At 41.2% G+C, this 21,015-nt stretch overlaps 1 protein-coding gene across 4 annotated transcripts in view; it reads left to right on the top strand.

Annotated features, from left to right (window-relative positions):
- The window catches only part of vti1a (vesicle transport through interaction with t-SNAREs 1A), a 128,518-nt gene that overhangs the window by 80,909 nt on the left and 26,594 nt on the right, over positions 1-21,015 (top strand). For 2 of the 4 annotated variants that reach the window (XM_059324396.1, XM_059324395.1), the window contains one exon: positions 2,385-2,446. In XM_059324396.1, coding sequence (XP_059180379.1) covers positions 2,385-2,446 — 62 coding nt within the window. Of the gene's footprint in view, positions 1-2,384; positions 2,458-21,015 lie in introns of all 4 variants that reach the window. The other 2 variants (XM_059324398.1, XM_059324397.1) reach the window with 1 other exon arrangement.

Raw genomic sequence — 21,015 nt, 5'->3', positions numbered from 1 at the left:
CAAATGTGTGATTTTTTAAATATATATTATCATGCTCAGTGAACTTTAACACATCTCTTAATTTTATTTTGCTAATAAACTTTTCCCCTTTATTTACCTAATGCCCTCTTTGTTCAACACTATACCTTGTAAAATACTAATCTGAGACTATTTTGAATTCTATACACCAATAAGGTGGTATGGTAACAGAATATGAATGGATTTCTAATCCTTGAACATGATCTAGTGTGTCTTTTATTCCAAATAAGAAACCACAGTTAATTTTAGACATTTAAGGCACTCAAGTGCACTAAAATTTTAGTTGGATTCCATTTCAGGTTAAGGAGGAAAGCATGAGATTTGGAGAGAGGGAGGGAGGGAGAGAAGGGGAGAGAGAGGGAGAGAGAGAGAGAGAGATGGAAAGAAGGAATGATTCAGAGAGAGATGTATTTTGGGAGAAAGTGTGAAGTATCTAGGGGACAGATCTGTGGGTAGAGACAGACATCAGGCAACTGCAGGACTTGTTGTCTTTGCCAGAGGGCCCATACCCCAGGTCCCACACCTCCTACCCTGTACCACATGTATCCTTGGCTCTCGCAACCTGCATCGCACCAACCCAGGCTGCCAGAGGGTAGGAAGGAAGGATGGAAGAAGAGGAAAAAAGTAGCAGTAAAGGAGGGGTGGGAAGAGGAGGGCGAATTGCAGGCAAGAGACATGACTGCAAGATGAGCCAGAACAAACAGGAAAAAGAGTGATGCTGGAACCATTGTAGAGAAAAGGAAGGTTGAAAGAAGAGATGTGAAAGTGAGGAATTAAAAATAGAATAGGATAGAGTATAATACACTGATGAAAACACAGTGAGTGAGAGTGGCTTTATTGGGAAAGCGGTTATTATCTCAGAGAGAGATGAAGATGAATGACTCCCTGCTGACTCCAGAGAGAACCTCTCTGCAAAAATTCTTCCCCACACTCCCTCATCATCCTCGAGAAATGCGACTACAGGTAGACGTTAGTGGCAGCTCACTCAGTGCGGTGTCAGCAGTTTTTTTCTTTTCTTTTTTTTTCTTTACAGTCACACTCACACCTTGTTGGCAACATCTCTGCCAATTCCTTTTCCAAGTGAAAGTCCCTGCACCTGATAAGAGGATGGAATAAAAACATCTCCATGACCCCTGAGGGGAAAAAAAGGCAGAGTGAAAGGAAAGAGAGGCGATGGAGCAAGAGAAAGAATAATATCCAAGTCGATTAGCCTTGAATAGCCATGTTCATTATTTCAAGTGTGCCTTCAAGGACTCCCAGTGCTTGCTATGTACATCAACATGGACTCACTCTTTTTCCTACACTATTCTAATGTTTGCTTTGCAGCAAGATGAGCAGAAGACTATTAGAATGACATGTCCACTTAAGTGGGAATCTGCTGTTTACTGTTCAAAGTTACAGAGATTTTTCTTTTTCTATCTAGTTGATAGATGCTAGAACATAAATAGCAAATATGGATTTTATGTATAGGGAAGCTCTTTATGTTTTTGAAAATCTTTGTGCTGCTTTAGAAAGGGAGAAGGGGGTTTAGTTGGGGGGTTGTCTCTGGGCAGGTGAACCAGTAACCTAAAGGTAAAAAAGAAGACTTTTTATCAAAGGATCTCTGATTTATTTCCTCAGCTTGCAACCGACAACTTTGGGTGGAGGAAAAAATTGTCAAAGTTTAGAGCCGGCTTATCAGATTGCCCTTGAGCAAGGTATTTTGCCTTGAGGCCAGTAGTACAAGGCTGTGCAACAGTATAGACTTGCACAAGCTTAGAGCACTGCTGTAATGATAATTTACCATAATAAATCTACAAAGACATGCACATTAGGTTAATTGGTGACTCTAAATTGCCCGTAGGTGTGAATGATTGGATGTCTTTCTCTATGTGTCTGCCGACCCGTCCAGGGTGTACCTCGCCTCTCGCCCTGTGTCAGCTGGCACCTCTCTAGCTACACTGCGACCCTAGTTAGGATAATGAATTAATTAATGAAATCTACATACATTTGCATTAAGCAAACATATCTGTCCTCTCCCATGTTTGCAAGACTGTTAAATACTTTATCTTTCTTTAAGGTACATTTTGAACAGATTTAAAAAAAATGTAATTGATTTGCTATTTACTGTGGACAATCATCATCATATTAGTCCATCAGTCAGTTGCTGATATAAGATGTAGTGAGTTCATTGCCAGTAACAAGAAATGACCTTTCCTTCTTTCTCTGTCTTTTAATTGTACAATGATGTGGTCAATTGTTCGAAAGGGTTTAATAACAAGGTTTTAATTTTCTTTTTGTAATTGAGGCATAGACGTGTTTAATCATGAGAGTCGCTGTATGAGCATGGAAACTAAAACCTCTTTCACCGGTTCTGTCTCCTCTAGCTGAGAGAAACGGACGCCAACCTGGGCAAGAGTTCTCGCATCCTTACCGGCATGCTGAGAAGGTAAGAGGCAGGTACGCACCCTGTTTCTGCACCTCTCTGTGTGTAACTGTGCTTTGAGCTTGCTCCAAGTCATCAACATCTAATGATGATGATAATTAGAGCAAAATTAATGCATATTTTTCTTTCTGTCCAACTACTCAACAAGGTGAAACTACATTATATAGATGCAGTATTTTGGGTACTTTTTCTGCAATATAATCATAATTCAGAGGCTCATGTTTTCTTCTGATTTGTTGAATGTTCTATTTATACGACACTTACTGTACGTCTGAACAAACAAACTGACTAAACTCACAAACAGTGTGAATGCCTGTTCTGTTACATGGTATTGGTGTTAAGTGCCTGTATAGACTGAGAAAAGCTTTAAAAAAAAAGAGAAGCATTGCCCAGCGTAGCATCCTGCAAAAAAAAGTCTGCAAAAGACAAATGTGTGCACTGTACATGTCTCCATTCTTATCTTCCCTTTGCCTTTGTTTTTCACAAAATGCACTTACAACCCATATCCAACTTGTAGTCTTTGTCTCTCCAGCCTGCTAGTTCATGCACGAGGCAGCCCCCAACAATGACACAAACACGAGCATTTCATACGCAAATATTTCAATAGTCCTTGCATTATCTTATGCACCCGCCACCTAACACACTCCCAAATGCACACAGTCTCACACACACACTGTAATGTCTTGTCACATCTCCATTTTATAAAGTGCCTGTGTGCCTACCCCTGAACCGTGACGCCACGGTTTTGTTTCCGCTCCCTCTTTCTTGTTTTTTTTTTCTCCCTGTCGCCCACTGTGGATTTTGATTAAGAGTAATATGTAAATGACACCGACTAAATGTAAAATCCTGGGGCCAGGAAGGAAGTGCCAATTGAAATAGATGCTTCAGTGCCCGTAGACAATTTAGAGGGCGGCTCACAGGGCGGCCGGCAGTTACTAGAGAGGGAAGGCCTGAGAAGGGCTGTGACGCCGACTGTAACCAATATTTCTGCATATGTCTCCCATTTTGTCAAGTCTGATTATGGGAAGAGGAGGAGGATCGCGTGGGGAGGGCGGGGGGGTGGGGGGTGGGGGGGGGGGGGGGGGGGGGGGGGGGGGGGGGGGGGGGGGGTCAGCTCGCCTGGCATGTCACCCAAAGCTGTCCAGAAATCATTCATCATTCCCTCCTCCTTCCCTCTTTTCTTCCCTCCACCCCCCTCCGGTGCTGAAGTAAATAACACACTTATTTCAATATTATCATATTAATGTTAAAGTTCAGCTGTCACCTAATGGGAAGACTTAATCAGACGTAGCATTTTAAGAGGCAAGCTGCCACCCCCTCCTCCTCTCCAGCCTCCTCTCTTGACGTGCCTTTCCTCCTCTGGTTAGCGCCCCGCTCAAATCAGGATTTATGAGGCCTTCAAAGTGGGGCCCGGCTGCGAGCCTTTTCGACTACCGCCCGCCTTTCTGCTTGACGGGAGCAGCACAACATACACCCCCCATCATTCTTTAACAAAAAAGTCATTTTCTTTCTTTTCGTTTCCTCGCTGTTTGAATAAAAGAAAGTGGGTTTTTGTTGTAAGCTTGTGGGCTGGAAACGTCAAATCTGAAGTAATTTATAACGAGAGATGGAGAACTGAGAGCGAAAAGTAAGTTCAGGATGGTTCAATGATATCTCAACCCCCCACCCCCTTTTAGCCAATCTGTCCTCATTTCCCAATTTATTTCATTATTTGCTACCCTGCTTTTCTGCCTTTTGATTAATTGTGTATTTGTGTGCGATGTCAGAGCAATTGTAGTTTCTTTACACTGTTGGGGTTCATTCTCCACTTGTTTGTATCAGCTGTAGAAGCAGAGTATTGCTTTAGGCCTGTCAGGAGTTTGTAAAATACTTTTACAAATAGGTGAGTTGTGAAAAAACCCTTTATGTATTACCTCTGCTGTTTTGGCACAAACCTGATGGGGACACAGATACTCACTCACAGGAGGAGGAATATTCCATCTTTTGTTGTTGTTCCTTTTTGTTGTCATATCATATCATTATCATATTTTTGTCCAGGCCAAGAGCTTTAGACAACTGTTTTCAGGCTGGGCAATATTGCCTAAAAATAAAATCTTAGATTTTTTCATACCACACCCAAGTTCCTTTAAAAACAAACTGCAAAAGAGAATTTGTTCAAATAAAATATATGTAGAAGAGAGAGAAAAGATGGGGTGGGGGTAAAAATGTGGGACTACACATGTGGGATGTAGTTAAAAAGAATTGATTTTCTACACGTGTATTTAAAAAAAACAACTTTTTAAAATCTTGTTTTGAAAAACGGGCTCATCATTAGCATGCTTGTATCGCTGTGCTAGCTTGCAGCTCCCATACTTCTTTACTTTAAGGCCGGATGGACAGAGCCTCAGCCTCCAGAAGACGACTCGTGCACTCTCTGGACACTGATTAAGAGATCAGCCCATGACCCGGGCTGAGGATGATGCAGTAGCTCACAAGCTGATGCAGCTGCACTATTACCAAGAAACCAACTTCCTTTCTTGAGATGTTTCTTGACAAGCTGTCTTAATGTGCGGCCAAATTTGTCTCTCTGATTTTACACAGTAGTAACATGTGGCGAGTCCAGTGTAAATATAATACAGCTCGTGGTTTGTTGCGATTATATTACAGCTTAGGGGCGTTGTTCGACCTCCAGCTGTGATATAATCACAACATATCATCAAGTATGGCCTGGGCCAGATTTCTTGTTTTGAGCAAATTGTTATATAGTGTTGATTATTTACTGAAATATAAACCTATTTATATGACTAACTGGCAGAAGACTAATATTAACAACTCATATTACAACTCACTTTGCCTTAAATATGCCTGTGTTTTTTCCTAGTTTTAAACCCAAATGCGAACAATATCATGAGCCAAGAGACCAATATTCATAATTAAAAAACGTTTTATTTTCTATACATGTATAAAAAACAAATACTTTTTAACATCTTATTTTGAAAAAACGGGCATCATCACATTTGTATATTTGTGTATTCTGGCTAGCTTGCAGCTCCCGTACTTCTCTAGTTATTCATGGGCAGCATCTGATGTTAGACAACCTTTACAGTCGACAGCAGTTTGGTTGAGGTTGGATGCTGTAAAACACCTTTTTTGGAACAAAACCCTTTCTAAGCACATGCTGCCATGATGATATTTTAACTGTGATTGAAGGACATACGATGCACTAAAGAGGCTAAAGGAAGTGGTGCTGGTTTTGCTCCATAATTACCCAACTTATAGTGAAAATTGATTTTCATTTTTAAACATGGTCCTAAACCTTAATTGCTTAAAAAATGTTTGCCCCATCAATAATACAGAGAGATATAACATTTTAGCCACTGCACTGTTAGTGAACAGATGCATAAATTCTGCACCACTTTTAAGTCCATTATGAATAGTCAACACGTTGGCCTTGATCCACGGTCAGACAAATAGACTTCATTGTCTTAGTGGAGAGATGGAGGGATTTGTCGTCCTTCTTTTTACATTATTGGTGTAGTTTCTTTTAAATTCACACCTCTTCTTGAAGTGTCTTTATGGTCCGGGGGTTCAACCCCAGCTGAGAAACAATTAGACACTCATTAAGCCGGCTGTCAGAGTTCAAGAAAGCCAATTAACTTAAAGACTCTGTGAATATCACTTATTGTAAGAAACATTCAGGGACACACACACATCTCAAATAGCTGTTGCTTTGTTTGAAAATGAATCTTTACAAATTTCTGACTGTGTAACTCATCACTGCCAATGAGGGTAATTAGCATGAAACACTGTGTATAGGTGCTGTTGATTGGCCAGGTCGCGGCTGACGACCAGTCTTGCAAACATAGCCCCTGTCTCCTGTCAGTTGTCCTCATTTACTCAGTGGATGTCAGTGGTCTAGTGGTGGGCATCCAGGGCATCCACTCTTAGTTAATTTTTAATTCAATTTTCTGAAATCCTTTGGGTTTTAATTATATCCTGACAGGCACTGTGATCCCAGTGAGGCAGAAAGAGAATCCTGATATTATATGAATATCTATGATCATCAAATGATCTATTATCATGTCATTTAATTCTTGTTTAGCACCACCACCAGTCCCTTTGTACCACAATGAAAATATTTTGGCTACAGCATCGATTGGCTGTATTTCTTATATAAAAAAAAAATGTAGTTTAAATGCATTGATATTAAAGGAAACATTAATATGTTTTTTAGGGAAATGCAGTGTAAAAGAGCAGCTCAACCTATTATTATGGTGATATCACATATTGTCATAGCGATATTACGATATTTGCACGGCACACTGACACTATGGCTTCTCGTAAATACAAAATGACTGTCCTGTGACTGTAGCGTGAGCCTGCTGCTATACTGAACATCTCAAGCATCTCACCCACCACGGTCAGATCAGTTGGGAACGTGATGCGGCTCCAGACCCAGTTAGGACCACTGGGGCTCCTGACAACTTCCCGGAAGGAGGGGGTACAGTGCAGGGCAATGGAGCTGGGAGGATGGAGAGGGGGGGGGGGGGGGGATGTATATTTTGAAGCAGAGGGGTTGTCTGCTCTCGCTGGCAGCTGATCCCACATGCAGGTGGTCGACTCAGTCGCCAGGCAGATCAAAAAGTCAAGGCCCCGGGTGGACCTCCCTTTGAAATGGGAATGGGGCCTAGATATCAGACAGAAAACATAAGCAAGCTCCCAGCCACAGAACAGCTCCATATTCATGGCTTGGACTGGCAGTAGCGACGAGCAGGCCGGATGGACAGAGCCTCAGCCTTCAGAAGACGACTCGTGCACACTCTGGACACTGATTAAGAGATCAGCCCATGAGCCGGGCTGAGGATGATGCAGTAGCTCACAAGCTGATGCAGCCGCACTATTACCAAGAAACCAACTTCCTTTCTTGAGATGTTTCTTGACAAGCTGTCTTAATGTGCGGCCAAGTTCGTCTCTCTGATTTTACACAGTAGTAACATGTGGCGAGTCCAGTGTAAATATAGTGTGGCTAACTAAGAACCCTCTGAGTCCGACAGCTTGTGGTTTGTTGTGATATTACAGCTTAGTGGCGTTGTTCGGCCTCCAGCTGTGATATAATCACAACATTACACAGCCTGAAGTGAGCTATTGCTTTTATAAAAGGGTCATCAAGTACTGAACTGGTCAGGGCTTGACCAGACTGCTTGATTTGAGCAAATTGTTTTTATAGTGTTTGTTATTTACCGAAATATAAACCTATTCATATGACTAATTGGCAGAAGAGCAATACTTACAACTCATCTTTGCTTAAACCCAAATGCGAACAATGTCATGAGCCAAGAGACGAAAATGCATGACCCCAGAAAAGCATCTGGAGAGGGGAACTTTCGATTCCCTAAGATCTGTAAGTTTGCCTCTATCCTGTATTATTGGCAAATATATACTCTCCCTCTATATCCGTCTGTCTGGAATATTAACTACTGGAATATGTAGGTCACATAATTAATGGAATTCCCTTCTACCAGTGAGCTTTGGTGGGATCGGAGTCTTGGGGCCCTCTTGAAGTCTTGTTATGAAGTTGAACAAAAAGATTAGATTTTTTTCTTTTTAATTGAAGCTGAATTATGGGGCAGATTGCAGTTCAGATGTTTGCTTCATCCCCCTTTTCCTGTTTTTGTTTCTTTTAATTAATTTATTTGAGTTGCCTTTTTTTTAGGGTGCAAACGAAAAATATAATTTCAACATGGTGGGGTGAGGAGAAAAGGCTGGGGTTAACTGTGGCAGGCTTTATGGCACTATGTTCTAACATGCATTTATAATCCTTCACACGCTCATATGTCCTCCTAGTCCTCTCAGAATATTGGAGTGTACTCCATGTCTATGACTTTGTGTAAGGTAGGTTTGCCCTATTTTACATTCTAATTTACTTTGTATTACAGCTGAACTCATCACAGTAGCCATAGTCGTGCTTCGTGTTTTCTGTCCCGAGAGTGGCAGATCACTCCCAGTGGATCCCCCTCTCTCTGATCTCCTCTCCATGTTGCTGCCACGATAATTCCATGTACTCCATTTAAACACATTCCCTTTGCTTTGCAATTTGTTCAGCCTGGCATCATTACCACCCCACTCAAACCCCTCCACACCTCCACCCACCCCCATATTGCTGCATCCCTCTGGGTCAGTCCTATCCCTGGCCTTTTCTGCCCCCCCCAGGGAAGCATTCTGTGCTTTTTATGTCCAGTCTGTTTTTATTCTGGCAAAGGAGCAAAGTGCCAAAGCATGAATCGTATCTATCCTCTCTGCAACCCCTAGCTAAACTTTATACATGTCAAAATGAGCGCAGCTGTTGTGTGTTCGTGTATGCATGCACATTATGAGTATGTTCGCCGGGTGAAGGATAGCGTGTTAGCCTGTAAAGGTATTTGGTTTTGATAGCGGTAGTTGTTACTGTTGGCAGAGAAGCAAGTAGTACTGGAAGGCCTTGCTGGTTTTTAAAGGCCCATTGGCTTAAGCAATTAAGAACAGGTTTCCAAAAGCAAAGTTACTACTTTATGCTGTGATTGTCCTTGTGATAAAGTAAATTTCATAAGAGCACCCACTCAAATTTCTAATCAAGCGCACTGATCTAAGAGTAGGCAACCCTAAGATAGTAAAGAGCCATTGTAGAGGCTAAGCCCAAGCCTCAAGCCCCTGAGATGCAGTGCACAGGTAGAATAATTAACGCACTTTTTTATCTTTTTTGATCAATGAAAGTCCAAGTCATATTTGCAATTAAAACCATTGGTTGCATTTCTGTCTTTCAATTCTTCGTTGTTTCTCTAGACAAACTGTGGCTTGTATATGACTGGGTAGTGTTCTGGTTTGCCTGTGTGTGTGGTCAAAAACTGTATGTGTTTCAGGGTATAACCCGAAACCTAAAGATTTTTTCCTATTTATGCCAAGAATGCTAATTGGCTCCAACAGCCATTTTTTGGCAAAAAAGACAACAATTTACTAGTTGCCAACCTTATTTGAGCCTTGAAGATAAATTTACTAACATTAAACTAATTTACATTACTAATATGTCAAAAATAGCTTTTGTTAATATGTTCTTGCCAGAATGCAGTGAGGACCCATGTGAAGATGAGAGACAGGACACTGAAGAAACATCTCAAGGGATTTTAAATGTATCGCTAGCTTAGCTCGAAAAAACTCATGACTCAACTTGAAGCTCGGCAAAATTTCGAGAATAAGGGAAGAGGCTTCAGACATTCAGAGGCTATATTGCACATTTACTTGACTAAAAAAACTGACTAAAAACTGAATTGCCAATGATAAATGAAAATTAAAGCTTTAACAGTAAGCCACAGGTTTCCTCCATCTGGCCTAATCAGGCACCCAGTGTAGTACATGCACAACCACTTGCACATCTGGATGTGATGGAGAACATCAGAACTCTATCACTCCCTGCTCATGTTTTATTGAATCATCTAGAATCATCCAGAGATATAGAGATCACATGACTGACTCACATATGAGATTTGACACCATGTCGAGTATTGGAGTTTGAAGATGGAATCTTCTATAAATCTATATAACATTGGATTATTGTATATTTTAAGATAGAAAATAAAATAAAAACATTTTGATATGAAACAACTTGTTTATTTCCATCAAGTTATTTAACATTTTTGGGTTTTGAATGTCAGATAAGTGTCTTGTTTGGAGATAGAAGACACTTTTTAATGTTCTTGTGTGTCTGTGTGAGAGTGTCTGTGGCTACAGGCTGCTGCTGGGACAATGACAGGGTGCGCCTCAGCCTCATTACTCGCTGCTCCTGAGCCAAACAAGCACCACTGCCACCTCTCTCTCCCTCGCTCTCCCTTCTGCTTCATCTCTGTCTTTTTCTCTCTTCCTCCACCTCGCCCATTAGAGAGTGCTGATGGGACGTTTTTTGCAGAAAGGAAAAGATACACACACACACACACACACACAAGCCTGGGCTGTAGAAGAAGGGGTTGTTGACAAGGGCAAAGACGTGTTGTTGTTTTATATAAGGGATGCATTTGTCTGTTGAGGATTGACTCGCTTAACTGGCTGCCAAAGCCCCCTTTTTCTCCCTACAAATCTCCCTCTCTCTATTATCTAGCCCACAGTGAGGTTCTGTTATTCGATAGGTCAGGACAAAGTTGAATTGTAATTACTCTAAGTGTTGTAGTGAAGAAATCAGAATCATATATTAAAAAGTCAAGAGTTGGAGACAGGGAATGTTTTTACTTCACAATCAAACCAAAATGAGTCACAGTTTGAGTGAAACTGCTATATCAGCATAATTATCTATCACCTAGTCCCTAACCTGGGCATCAAGGCTGAACTTTAGCTTTCCTACAAAAAACCACCACTTCTCCAAATGCTCGAGGGTCAGCCATCCGTGACATTGAGGTGATACTTCGGTCGACCTCGCTCATACCATCCCAGTTGATAGAGCTTCTTTTTTCCCCCTCCTTTAACCCTGACAGACTGTCGTTCTGACGAGATGACTGGAGATCAGTGGCGCTCTCATCCCTTGAAGTGGCTCCAGGTGTCACTCCAAGGGTACCCGCCCTGTTTGATCTGCCGTCGAGCGCCTGTCGGGCCACGGCACCCTCTGATTTCCCGGTCAGAGGGGAAAGAGGCTCTCCTGTCCAAAAGTTCCACCGCTACTTTTGAGTGACAGCGAGGGAGAGGGATTGGCGGCTGTAGAGCAAAACCGCAGCCGTAACCGTTTGGGGATGGACTGTTTCCTGTTGTCATTGTTTCATAGCTGCCGTTTAACAATATAGGGAACCCTCTCACCTGCACCCTCATGGGAGCATTGTATAGAAGTGATCTTGATTTGATATGCTAGGACCTGGCAGTACAAACAACAGAAAAGGAAACAAAATAAACATCAAATGAAACTAAACCATTTCCAATGATCATGCTGTGGGCCTTGTCTTAAGAAGAACAAAAAAACATCCTCTCAAACATCTTCAGATGCTGTCCAAAGGAGGTCCCTGTCTTCACTGAGTAGCTGCACAAACAAAAAGGACAGATGAAACAAAATGGAGGAATGGAGGTATATATCTTTTCAGCAAACATAGATGCCTGTATCCTTCCTCCCTTTCATTTTATTATATCCGTTCCCCACCTACTGTGAGCTTCTGTAGAAATTACAGGTGAGATCTCAGTCTATGGCAGGCCCTGCCTTTCGTCTAGAGGGAGCATGGGGAAGGAAGGATGGGGAGGTGTGGAGGGGGGGGGGGGGGGGACTGAGAAGGAGAGGAAAAGAGATTCATGCTTTGCAGTACTGCTGTGTTGTTTGTGGCACTCTTCCCTTTGTGTGTCTGGCGATAACTTATTCAGCACAGGGCCATTCATCCAGGGGTTGAGCGCGGGCGTCCGTCAAGACGGAAAATAATGAGGCGACAGCAGCGCAGAGGATAGCTTTCTCCCTCTGCCTAGGTCGCCCCCTCCCACTCCTCCTCTCCTTCTCCATCTCCCCCTCCTCCTAGCCTCCCATTATCAGCCGATTTAAATAGATAATAGGGGGCCTTCTTCAGGACATTTTGAAGCAATTAGAACCTATCACATTGTCTCTTATTTGACTGTTGTTCCCTCCCAGCAAGCCATTGTGCTTACTCCTGGGCATACTATGCAACAGCTGCCTGGAATATTGTGGAATGCCACAGTGGTGCTGGATTCTAGTATTTGTGTCAAGGAGGGAAAAAAGGGCTTTTTTGTTGCCTATATCGGCGCAATAGGCTCTGTACCCATATGCGCATGTCAGGCACCATTCCATCTTGAGCCATGCCAGGACATGGGATCCCTTTGCCATGATAACTTGCTCTTGGGCTACAATGCTTGCCAGAATAAAGTGGCTCCTGCCCAAACACTTGCACTGTACATACCTTCCCTGCACTTTCAGTCAGCTCTCATTTAATTCTTTCTCTCGCCATTCTTTGTACACTTTATGGATAAAAACATACAGTGGCCTACAACAGTGCAAAGAGAAGACCTCAGCTCCATGTGCTCTCGAACTACATTAATCTAAATTCTTGCAGCTAATAACTTAAGAGCAAAGCCTGTACAATGGGGCCGGGTTTTTTCAGATTGCTGTTATGTGTAGTGTTATTCCCAACAAAGATTTTTAAACCAGCGATAGTCTCAACAAAATAGTCAGCTGTCTAAGTTGTGTTTGCATCAGGATGGATGGTTAAGTATAGTTTTTGCTGTTATTGTTGTTGCACCTCAGATCTCTCTTTGGCAGGGTGCAAGAGCTTGAAATATTTACAAATGCTGAATTTTGACTCGTTTTCTTTCTTTTTTTTTCTTTTTAATATTTTCTTCTAACCCATCAATCATTTACCGCGCCTCTGTATGTCTGTATCTCATCCTAACAGACCCCCAGGATGGTGCAATGAAACAAAGGCAGTACATTGTTGCCATGATGTTGATGGCATAAAAGATCCCCTTTATCACAATGGGCAAAACAATAAAAAAAGAGGACCACTTTTTTTTTCTTCAAGGAATTGAAAAGGTTGTAAGGCAAGGCATTTGTAGGCATCAGGATTCAAGAGGAGCTCTTGTCAAAATACTTTAACAGCGCATTGGTCTCTCTTCTAAGCAAAAAATCCTAACCTTGAGTGCTTTTATACCAAACACAACAGATTTTGATTTTTTTCCCCGCAACCCGAAGGCAAAAGGACAGACCCCATCACCCCGCCCATCCCTTACTTTGGTTTGGTGGTGCTTGCTGTGAAGGGCATTTTATGATGTTTACATTATAAACACAACAGTTTTGACAAGTAGTATAGAAAACAGGGCTTTAAAAATAACCTACTTGCCCAATTCAATCTTACAATGCAGTTCACCATTACACAGAATTACATTTTTTAATTATTTCTGTTGTCATAAGAAAATACTTGAATGCAAGCAAAAACAAGATGCAACCTGGTCCATTTAGTCATCATATTTTAGTTGAATTGTTTATTCAGTAAGTGCAAATAATGAAATTCCATCTTACTTTAAACTAACAATATAATAGCCTTTAATCCCATGTAATGCACCAGTATTTTGTCACTTAACAATCCTATAATACTACTGTTCGATTTAGACTCTGTGGTACAATATCATCACTTTCATCATGCTAGTATAACACAACTAAATCACTTCACTTGAACTGGGCATTGTTGACCCAATTCAGCTTGGTCACTGACCCTTTTAGAAAATGACTGATGTTCATACAAAGAGGCCATCATTTTAAAATGCCACTGCAGCAGCCTATAGACGTGAACGTCAGCTAGCCACTCAAACCCTTAATTTAAAATTGTAGTAAAGTGCTGTGATAGTAGCTTAGATCAGGCTGAAATAGATGTATGCAGCTACTGTTTGTTATCCAGAGCCTCACTTCAGCACACCCTTTATGTTAGTGCTGGGTGATACTGCACGTTAAATAATGTAAATCATGCAACATTCTGTGGAACGACCAGTATTATTGGTCATCTAAAACAAACAAATGTGTTAGAATTTAAGGGTATTTGATTCCCGTTTACAGGGCCTTACAAATAAAAATGTACCATCATTTTTATTTATTTTTTAGAACTGAATTAGTTGGTTGGTGGCCAAATGTGATCTTTTTGGTCCTTCATTGAAAAGGGTATTTCTCAGATTCCCAACTTATTTGTTGTAAGTGTGCCAGTGAATAATGAAGTGCTGCATCAGAATGTTAGGGATGTTTGAGATACTGCATGTGACAAATAAACAAAACAAAAGACAGAGACAGAGACAGATCCATTTTTATTTGAATTAGCAGGCTCTGACAATGACTCGGGCATGACCACTGAGATGTGTTGAATGCTTTTGTGTGGCTGCAGACGATTGAATTATCACTAAAACCCACTGAAACACTCTTTCTCAGAGTCAATTTGAGACACAGGTTGTTTTGTTTGTTACTCTCTCCCTAGATGCCTTTGTCCCAGCATTCCAGTGAAAGCATGGTTGGACGTCGAATCATAATGGTGCTCCCTCTGACTGATTCATATTTAGTGATGTTGAAAAGGCCTTTTCATGATGGATGCCTCAAACCATCATCTGTTGGAGCCAAAGTCGTAAAGACAAAGCAGAGTTATGCCACAAAAGCCTGTAGAACCCTGATCAGTGGAGAAAACCCCAGCAAGGTCCAATGCCCATAGAGTCCATTTTTAGCCCAGGGACCATAGGAAGTTTTTGAGATGTTGTATAATTAGACGGTATGCAGTTAATCCTGAGGGACCGTTTGGCAGGCGCTGTCTTTCCACTCTCAAGTTTTTCACTCGTATGTAATTGTCTTGAACTTGTAAGTCATGGCTTTAAAATTATTCTTATTATTGCTTCAAAAAGTGTTGAGAATGATAGTCAACATTATTTGTGGTAGATATACCTTGATATGCTGATGATCTAGCATAATTCTGAAAAGGGATTCTCTCATGACATACCCTGGCTGAAAAATTTGAGTCAAGTGCAGTAGACGTTCAAGCCCTTGGCCTGGCTTAGGTTTTGGGGAGTGAACCAGCCATGCACGGCTGGTAATGACAGGTTCCATGTTGCCCGTGGCTTGCGGCCCACTGCACTGTTTGTTTGGAGAGTGGTGCTCGGCCGTGAAGTGCTGGCCCAGCTGGCAGCAGTGCCGTTGCCCCTTTGGCCCAATGGCTGGGGCTTGTTTGGCCCACACCAGCCAGGCAGACTGGCATCCAGGAGGCTATGGAGGAAGAGGTGGAAGAGAAGGGGGGTCTGACAGAGGAGAGGAGCTGTTGGCTGAGCACCCTGGTGCTAGGCCAGGCCTGTTGCCAACTGGAGAGAAGACTTCCCTGCTCACACCACGATCCTCACGTCTCTGTGGCGACAGGGATCTCAGTTTGCACCTGAAGGGTCAACATCATCCCATCGTGAGCTGTCTCAGCGTGAACAACCTTGCTCACAGAACAGCACTGAAAACTTTGCAAATATATTTTCAGATTTTTTTTTTTTTTACCCTGTAGTGTAATGTAACACAAATATTGTTTTTACCCACACATACACACATACATACACTTTGCCTTCACAGTCCAAAAGTTCAGTTGCCCAGATTGCATTTGCCAAAGTTCTTGCAGGGATGTGAAAATGAAAAATGCTGACCTATCAAGTGTACTCTTTCATGTGTTTTTCAGGATAACTTCATGTGCTTCTAGCAACATGAGAAAAAATTCCAATCACAATCTATTAAACACCAACTAAATTTATACAAATAAAAGTAGGAGAAAGTCATTAAAATGTCTTGTAATTATTATTTTTATTTGATTATGCAGTTGGGTTTACCATTACACAAGATGTAACTATTTCAATATATCAGAAACTGTAAGTTTCACAAGTTAAAGCATAATGTCAAGGTATGCATGGGGTCTTAAAAAGTCTAAAATCCAATAATTTGAATTTAAGGCCTTAAAATGTCTAAAATTCTCCTAAAATTTCCTAAAATGTCTTGAATACAATTTTGAAAGGTCTTAAAAATGTATTTACGTTACATTTTAAAACAAATGCATAAACTTCAGTCTCGCTTTTAAATGTTTCGATTTTTTAAGGATGCTATAACATAAGGAACTAAGTACCTGTGCAGCCCGTTCAGAATTTGAGCTGTGAATAAATTCATATACTTTGCAAGTAATTCCAGTCCTCTGATTTTCCTTCATGTGTTTTGTACTTACTCGCCAGTATGGATGTGAAATGGGTCTTAAATTGCATTCAGTATGGTCTTAAAAAGTCTTAAATTTGACTTGTTCAAACTTTCAGAGACCCTGAATCTACAATGCTGATTTAAGCAACAAGACTCACATGTCACATCATGTGACCCGTGTCTTAGCCTGGTAGACACAAAGATAACCTCCACACAAGTATCCAGTTCTTTCTAAACCATCACTTAAAGCCCTGAAAACCATTGCCTCTCAAAATTTAGAGCCACTTTGTTTGTTTTCTGAGTGTTTGCGAGGTCACATGGACATCCTGTCAGCCATCATGTAAACTTTAAACCCCAACCCATATTCTGATGGCGCCAGGGCTAACATTGCTTCAGTGTTAAAGGGAAGTTGTGAGGACATTGATGTCTTGGCCTAGCATCCTAGTGTCACTTTCCCAGCCTGTTTGTGGAGCCCGCCAATCTCCTCATTCTCCTCAGCTGACCTGAATGCATCACTGAGTATCACACACATGTGAGGAGCCTGATATCCCAGCCAACAACAAATATTTTCCTACTGTTACCATTGCATTACTATTGTACACAGTCTTCGTCTTCTGACCCGGCTCACACTGATGCTCTGTCGGTTAGATGTTTTGCCTGACTGCTCAGGCCAGGGACTCTTTTTTATTTAACAAGACGTCGATGCACACCCATCCCATCTAAAAGTTTCCCTGTGGTATAGCATTTCAGAACAGACTTGACATAAACCATTTCTAAACACTGGTTTCATTTCACCAATCTTTAATTACATCGTTTGGTAGAGACCGAGGTACAGGGTTGAAGCAAAGCACCATGTTAGCAAAGCGTATAATAGTGAGGGCTACCACAGCCAGAGGACAGTGGGTCGAGAAGAGGGAAAAATATCGTACACAAACAAATGCTGAAAGAAAGCTTAAGGTGTTTAGGTCCACAGACTTTTAAATACGATTTTTGATATATTGCTTATAGCCTAGACGCCTTGATGCATTTTTTAGCATTTTAAAAATCCAAATTTGTGATTATAATAGTGGGAAAAAAGTTAATTTTAATTTTCTTACGTTACTTTTCACTCACTTAGCTGTGCATAAAGCACTACATATTACTGTAAACAAAGAAGTGCTTTACACAATTTATCTGCCTTGACCTTTGCATGAACTTGAATACATCAAGAAACACAGTTCACATTCCCTACTCAGGTATTAATTATCTTTTAGTCTGTATTGCAGGATTCATGAATGATGCCAGCACTATTACAGCAACGTTACTGATTAAATTGGTGTAGTTATTTTCTGCCCGCCTTTTATTTCTTTTTTCAATGTTCCCTCTTTGCTCAACATATTTCAGCTCGGTGTCAAGAGGCCAGTCAAGGTCAGTCAATTCATTGTAGGTATACAAACCATTGGGTTGCATTCCAGTTGCACAGTGTTTCAGTGTATTATGGTGCCATGAAGAGTATCATTGTAACCCAGAGCAATGGTTAAGCCTTCCTCCAGCTCTGTGACAAAGGCGTCTGTGAGGTCGTGCCCGAGGCCAGGGCTATCAGAGCTATCAGTCCAGCAGAGAAAGAGCATAACAACAAGCCCTGTCAAATAATGGTGTCAACACTGGGATTGTTTAGCTTCATTTGTGCAAGGAATGTCCCTGGTTTAATGGTGACATGTCGCTGTCTATTGACTCAGTGGGTCGGATTTTACCCTGTTGTTGATTTTGTTGCTCTCTCTGAGTGTGTTTTGCTGTAGAATGGTATCTTGTACTGTATGCTGTACGTGTATTTGTAATATTTCCATTTTCTCAAACTTTAAGATGTCAAAAAAGGTCAGTTGTCAAGGATAGTTGGCCTAAAGACATAGATGTGGGAGGTGACATGATAACTCATGTATCACTGAAGCTTTTCTTGCCTCCCACTGAGACCTGTATTGTATAAGACTGATCAGAAATTCAAGGAGTTTTTCTCCTCCTTGTTTATTAAGTTTGGTTGTAGTTCAGTCATCGATATTTAGAAGTCGGCATAATCCTGAAAGTCTGGCGGTGAGAGTGTAGGATTTATTGTCCCCGAGCTGAACTTACAAATGGACTTTTCAATCTCCTCTTGATCTTGTGTCTACAGTTATGATGAGCAGACACTGCAGTATCTGTGAAAACTTCTGCTTATTAAACATGGCCTTTTTTAACGTGCAATTCATGGTTTCAAGCTGTAAGATCTATGTTAAAATAAAAGAGTTTTCCGTGTTAAGAGTGGCCATGCTGATATGAAAGAGTCTTTCCGGATTGCTGGTTGCCTTCTGAACTGTCAGAATGTCCGTTTTTATTGAGCCCCCTCTGCCATGCCTTACCCTCTGAGTTTCAGCACTTCCTTTTCCTGACTGGCTGGATAAAATGATTTCTTTTCTCCTCTCTTCTTCTCTAGTCAGAATATTGCTTCCCCACCGCCACGCCACATCCCCCTCCCTCTCTCCTAACGGTAAACGTTAAGATCCAGGAGTGGATCAATGGCTGTTATCCTTTGATGTGCTGGGACGCATTACGAGCGGTGAGTTCTAATTGGAGCAGAGAGCTGAGGATCAATGTTGGCTGTAATTGCCTGACACAGGGATGGGTGTGAGACTTTATTATCATTAATATTTAGACATGATGTGGGAGGAACCAGTCGAGGCTAAATGTACAACGGCGGTGCGAGCCTTTGATCTCGAGAGATAAGCAGATCGATTGGGGGTAGGTGGGGGGTGGCTGAAGGAAAAGAGGTCGCGGAAGTGTGGCAAGCTGGACGAACGAATTAGCGAGGCCCGCACCCTGGATTTTATCGGATTTCTCGGGGAAGTTTCCCTTTGGCTCGGGAAAGGTCATGCTAGGCCTCAGTCCTGCCCATAGCTAAAATACCAGCCTGGCATCTGGTCAGTGTCAAGGGAGGGAAGAGGGCAAATAGGCTTAAAGTTTGGTCACAAATTGGAGACAAACATTTAATTCATAGAATATACACTATTATGCATTCATTAATTCAGTAGTTACTAAAAGAGCAAGAAAGTTCCACAATAACCATGCTCAATGCCCTTGTTTAGGCGTTATTGTAACCTCAAATTTTTTTTTTTCTTTCTTTTACTTTCCATGAATTTTACTAGTTTGGGAGTAGATGTAGATTTAGCAGTGAGAAGGAGGGATAAAGAGATATTTAGTGTTTGACTCTTTGACAGGGTCCATTGTTTGGGAGACGTAACAAAATATGACGGAGGAAGAGGCCCTACGGGGCTTGGGGCTGCTTCCTCGGTGTCAGCAAACACAAGACGATGTTACCTAATCTTATGGGTAAAGGAGGGGGGTGAGACTGTCTGATGGAACACTCCCTGTCTAGCAGCGAGTCCAGAGGGGGACTGGGACTATCCCCTGTGTCCGCAGAGGCTAAAGGCTGGCTGAAACTGCAAGGCTGTGATGTATACACTCGAGTCTGTCTCCTCTGTTTTTGTCATCCGTCTTCCCCAGGGACTGATACCTTAATCATTGTACTTAGCGGGACAAAGATGGGTAACAGGTCGCACAATAACAGGTGTGTTAGTTTTCATGGCTGTGACCTGCTGCCTGATATTGGACAGAATGCGAAACCCGGCAGGATCCAGGTCAGCAGGGATAATGATCCTGAAAAGAGATTAAGTGAGGGGTGATGTGCGGTAAAATGACACTGAGTTGATTTTTTTTTCACGCAAGTTTTTTTCCCCAAAAAAGTCCACCAATCAAAATAAACAAATATTTGAGTATGAAGTGCCTTTTATACAAGAAATGGAGCTCAAAGCACTTTAGAGTTGCACAGAAAATTACAGGTGAATACCATAGACTCTGTAAGGTGAATACATAAAAGAGAGCAGCAAATGGTCTACTGTGCCCTTCCAGTGCATATTAGAAAAGACATAAAAACATGCCCCAATATATGTTTTAATCATATTTTAGGTTAAAGTATGACATTATAGCACTGTTTGTTTATCTGGACCCTATTAGTTGTTCATCAATTCCTCCTCCCGGGGTTTATATTGAAGTTTACTCTATAATTATACTGTCATGTTGTGCTTTATGCATTAAATGATACAATTTGGGGTTTTTTCATTACTATAGATGGAAAAACTTGCAAAAAAACCTAAGAAAATGAGCCAGTTTAAAGTCATACGAGCAAAATCTGATTATGTGAAATAGAGGATATAGCCACTTTTCTCTTCTATGGCTCCTCTCATTATTTTTTTAATTATTATTATTATTATTATTATTATTATAATTATTAATAATAATAATAATAATAATAATAATAATAATAATAATGCTTTTCTATTAATTATTTAAATACCAGCCTACAGTTGTTGAACAGTACTGTATATAGCTCTGTTTTGTCTTAACATTCATTGCTTTCCATTCATGTGAACATCTTAACAGTACATTGTGCAGAGGCTAGTACCATTGTGGAAAAAGTCAGGGTTGTGCAACAAATGGGCCCATTGTGTAACACTTTTATCATTACACCAGCTCCAGCGGTGTTATCACATATATGTACGTATTGTGTTAGGTTCTGCAAACGTGTACAAAGCATGCACTGTATGTGAACCTGCAGTGGTAACCAAAGACAAGGAAGTTTTCTCAATTAAACTTCAAAAATATACTCTTCACTCATAAATAAATATGGTAAGATAAACACAGATATCTTGTCAGAAAAGAGCTGACAATGTAGAACCTTGCTTTTCATCAGGAGTGAAAGCCAGTGTTCTTTTCTTTATGAATGTCAGGCCAGCTTATGTGTTTTTTCGCCGTCACAGCTCAGTGTTTTTCAATGTGCCGGCATTTTCAAAGTTCTTGTCTTGCATTTCCTCTTGTAAGATGCGCGTCATTCTGTTAATGT

This window comes from Centropristis striata, chromosome 21, assembly GCF_030273125.1.
Source record: "Centropristis striata isolate RG_2023a ecotype Rhode Island chromosome 21, C.striata_1.0, whole genome shotgun sequence".
In the NCBI taxonomy this organism is placed as follows: domain Eukaryota; kingdom Metazoa; phylum Chordata; class Actinopteri; order Perciformes; family Serranidae; genus Centropristis; species Centropristis striata.
This window is presented reverse-complemented; position numbering and strand designations above follow the sequence as displayed.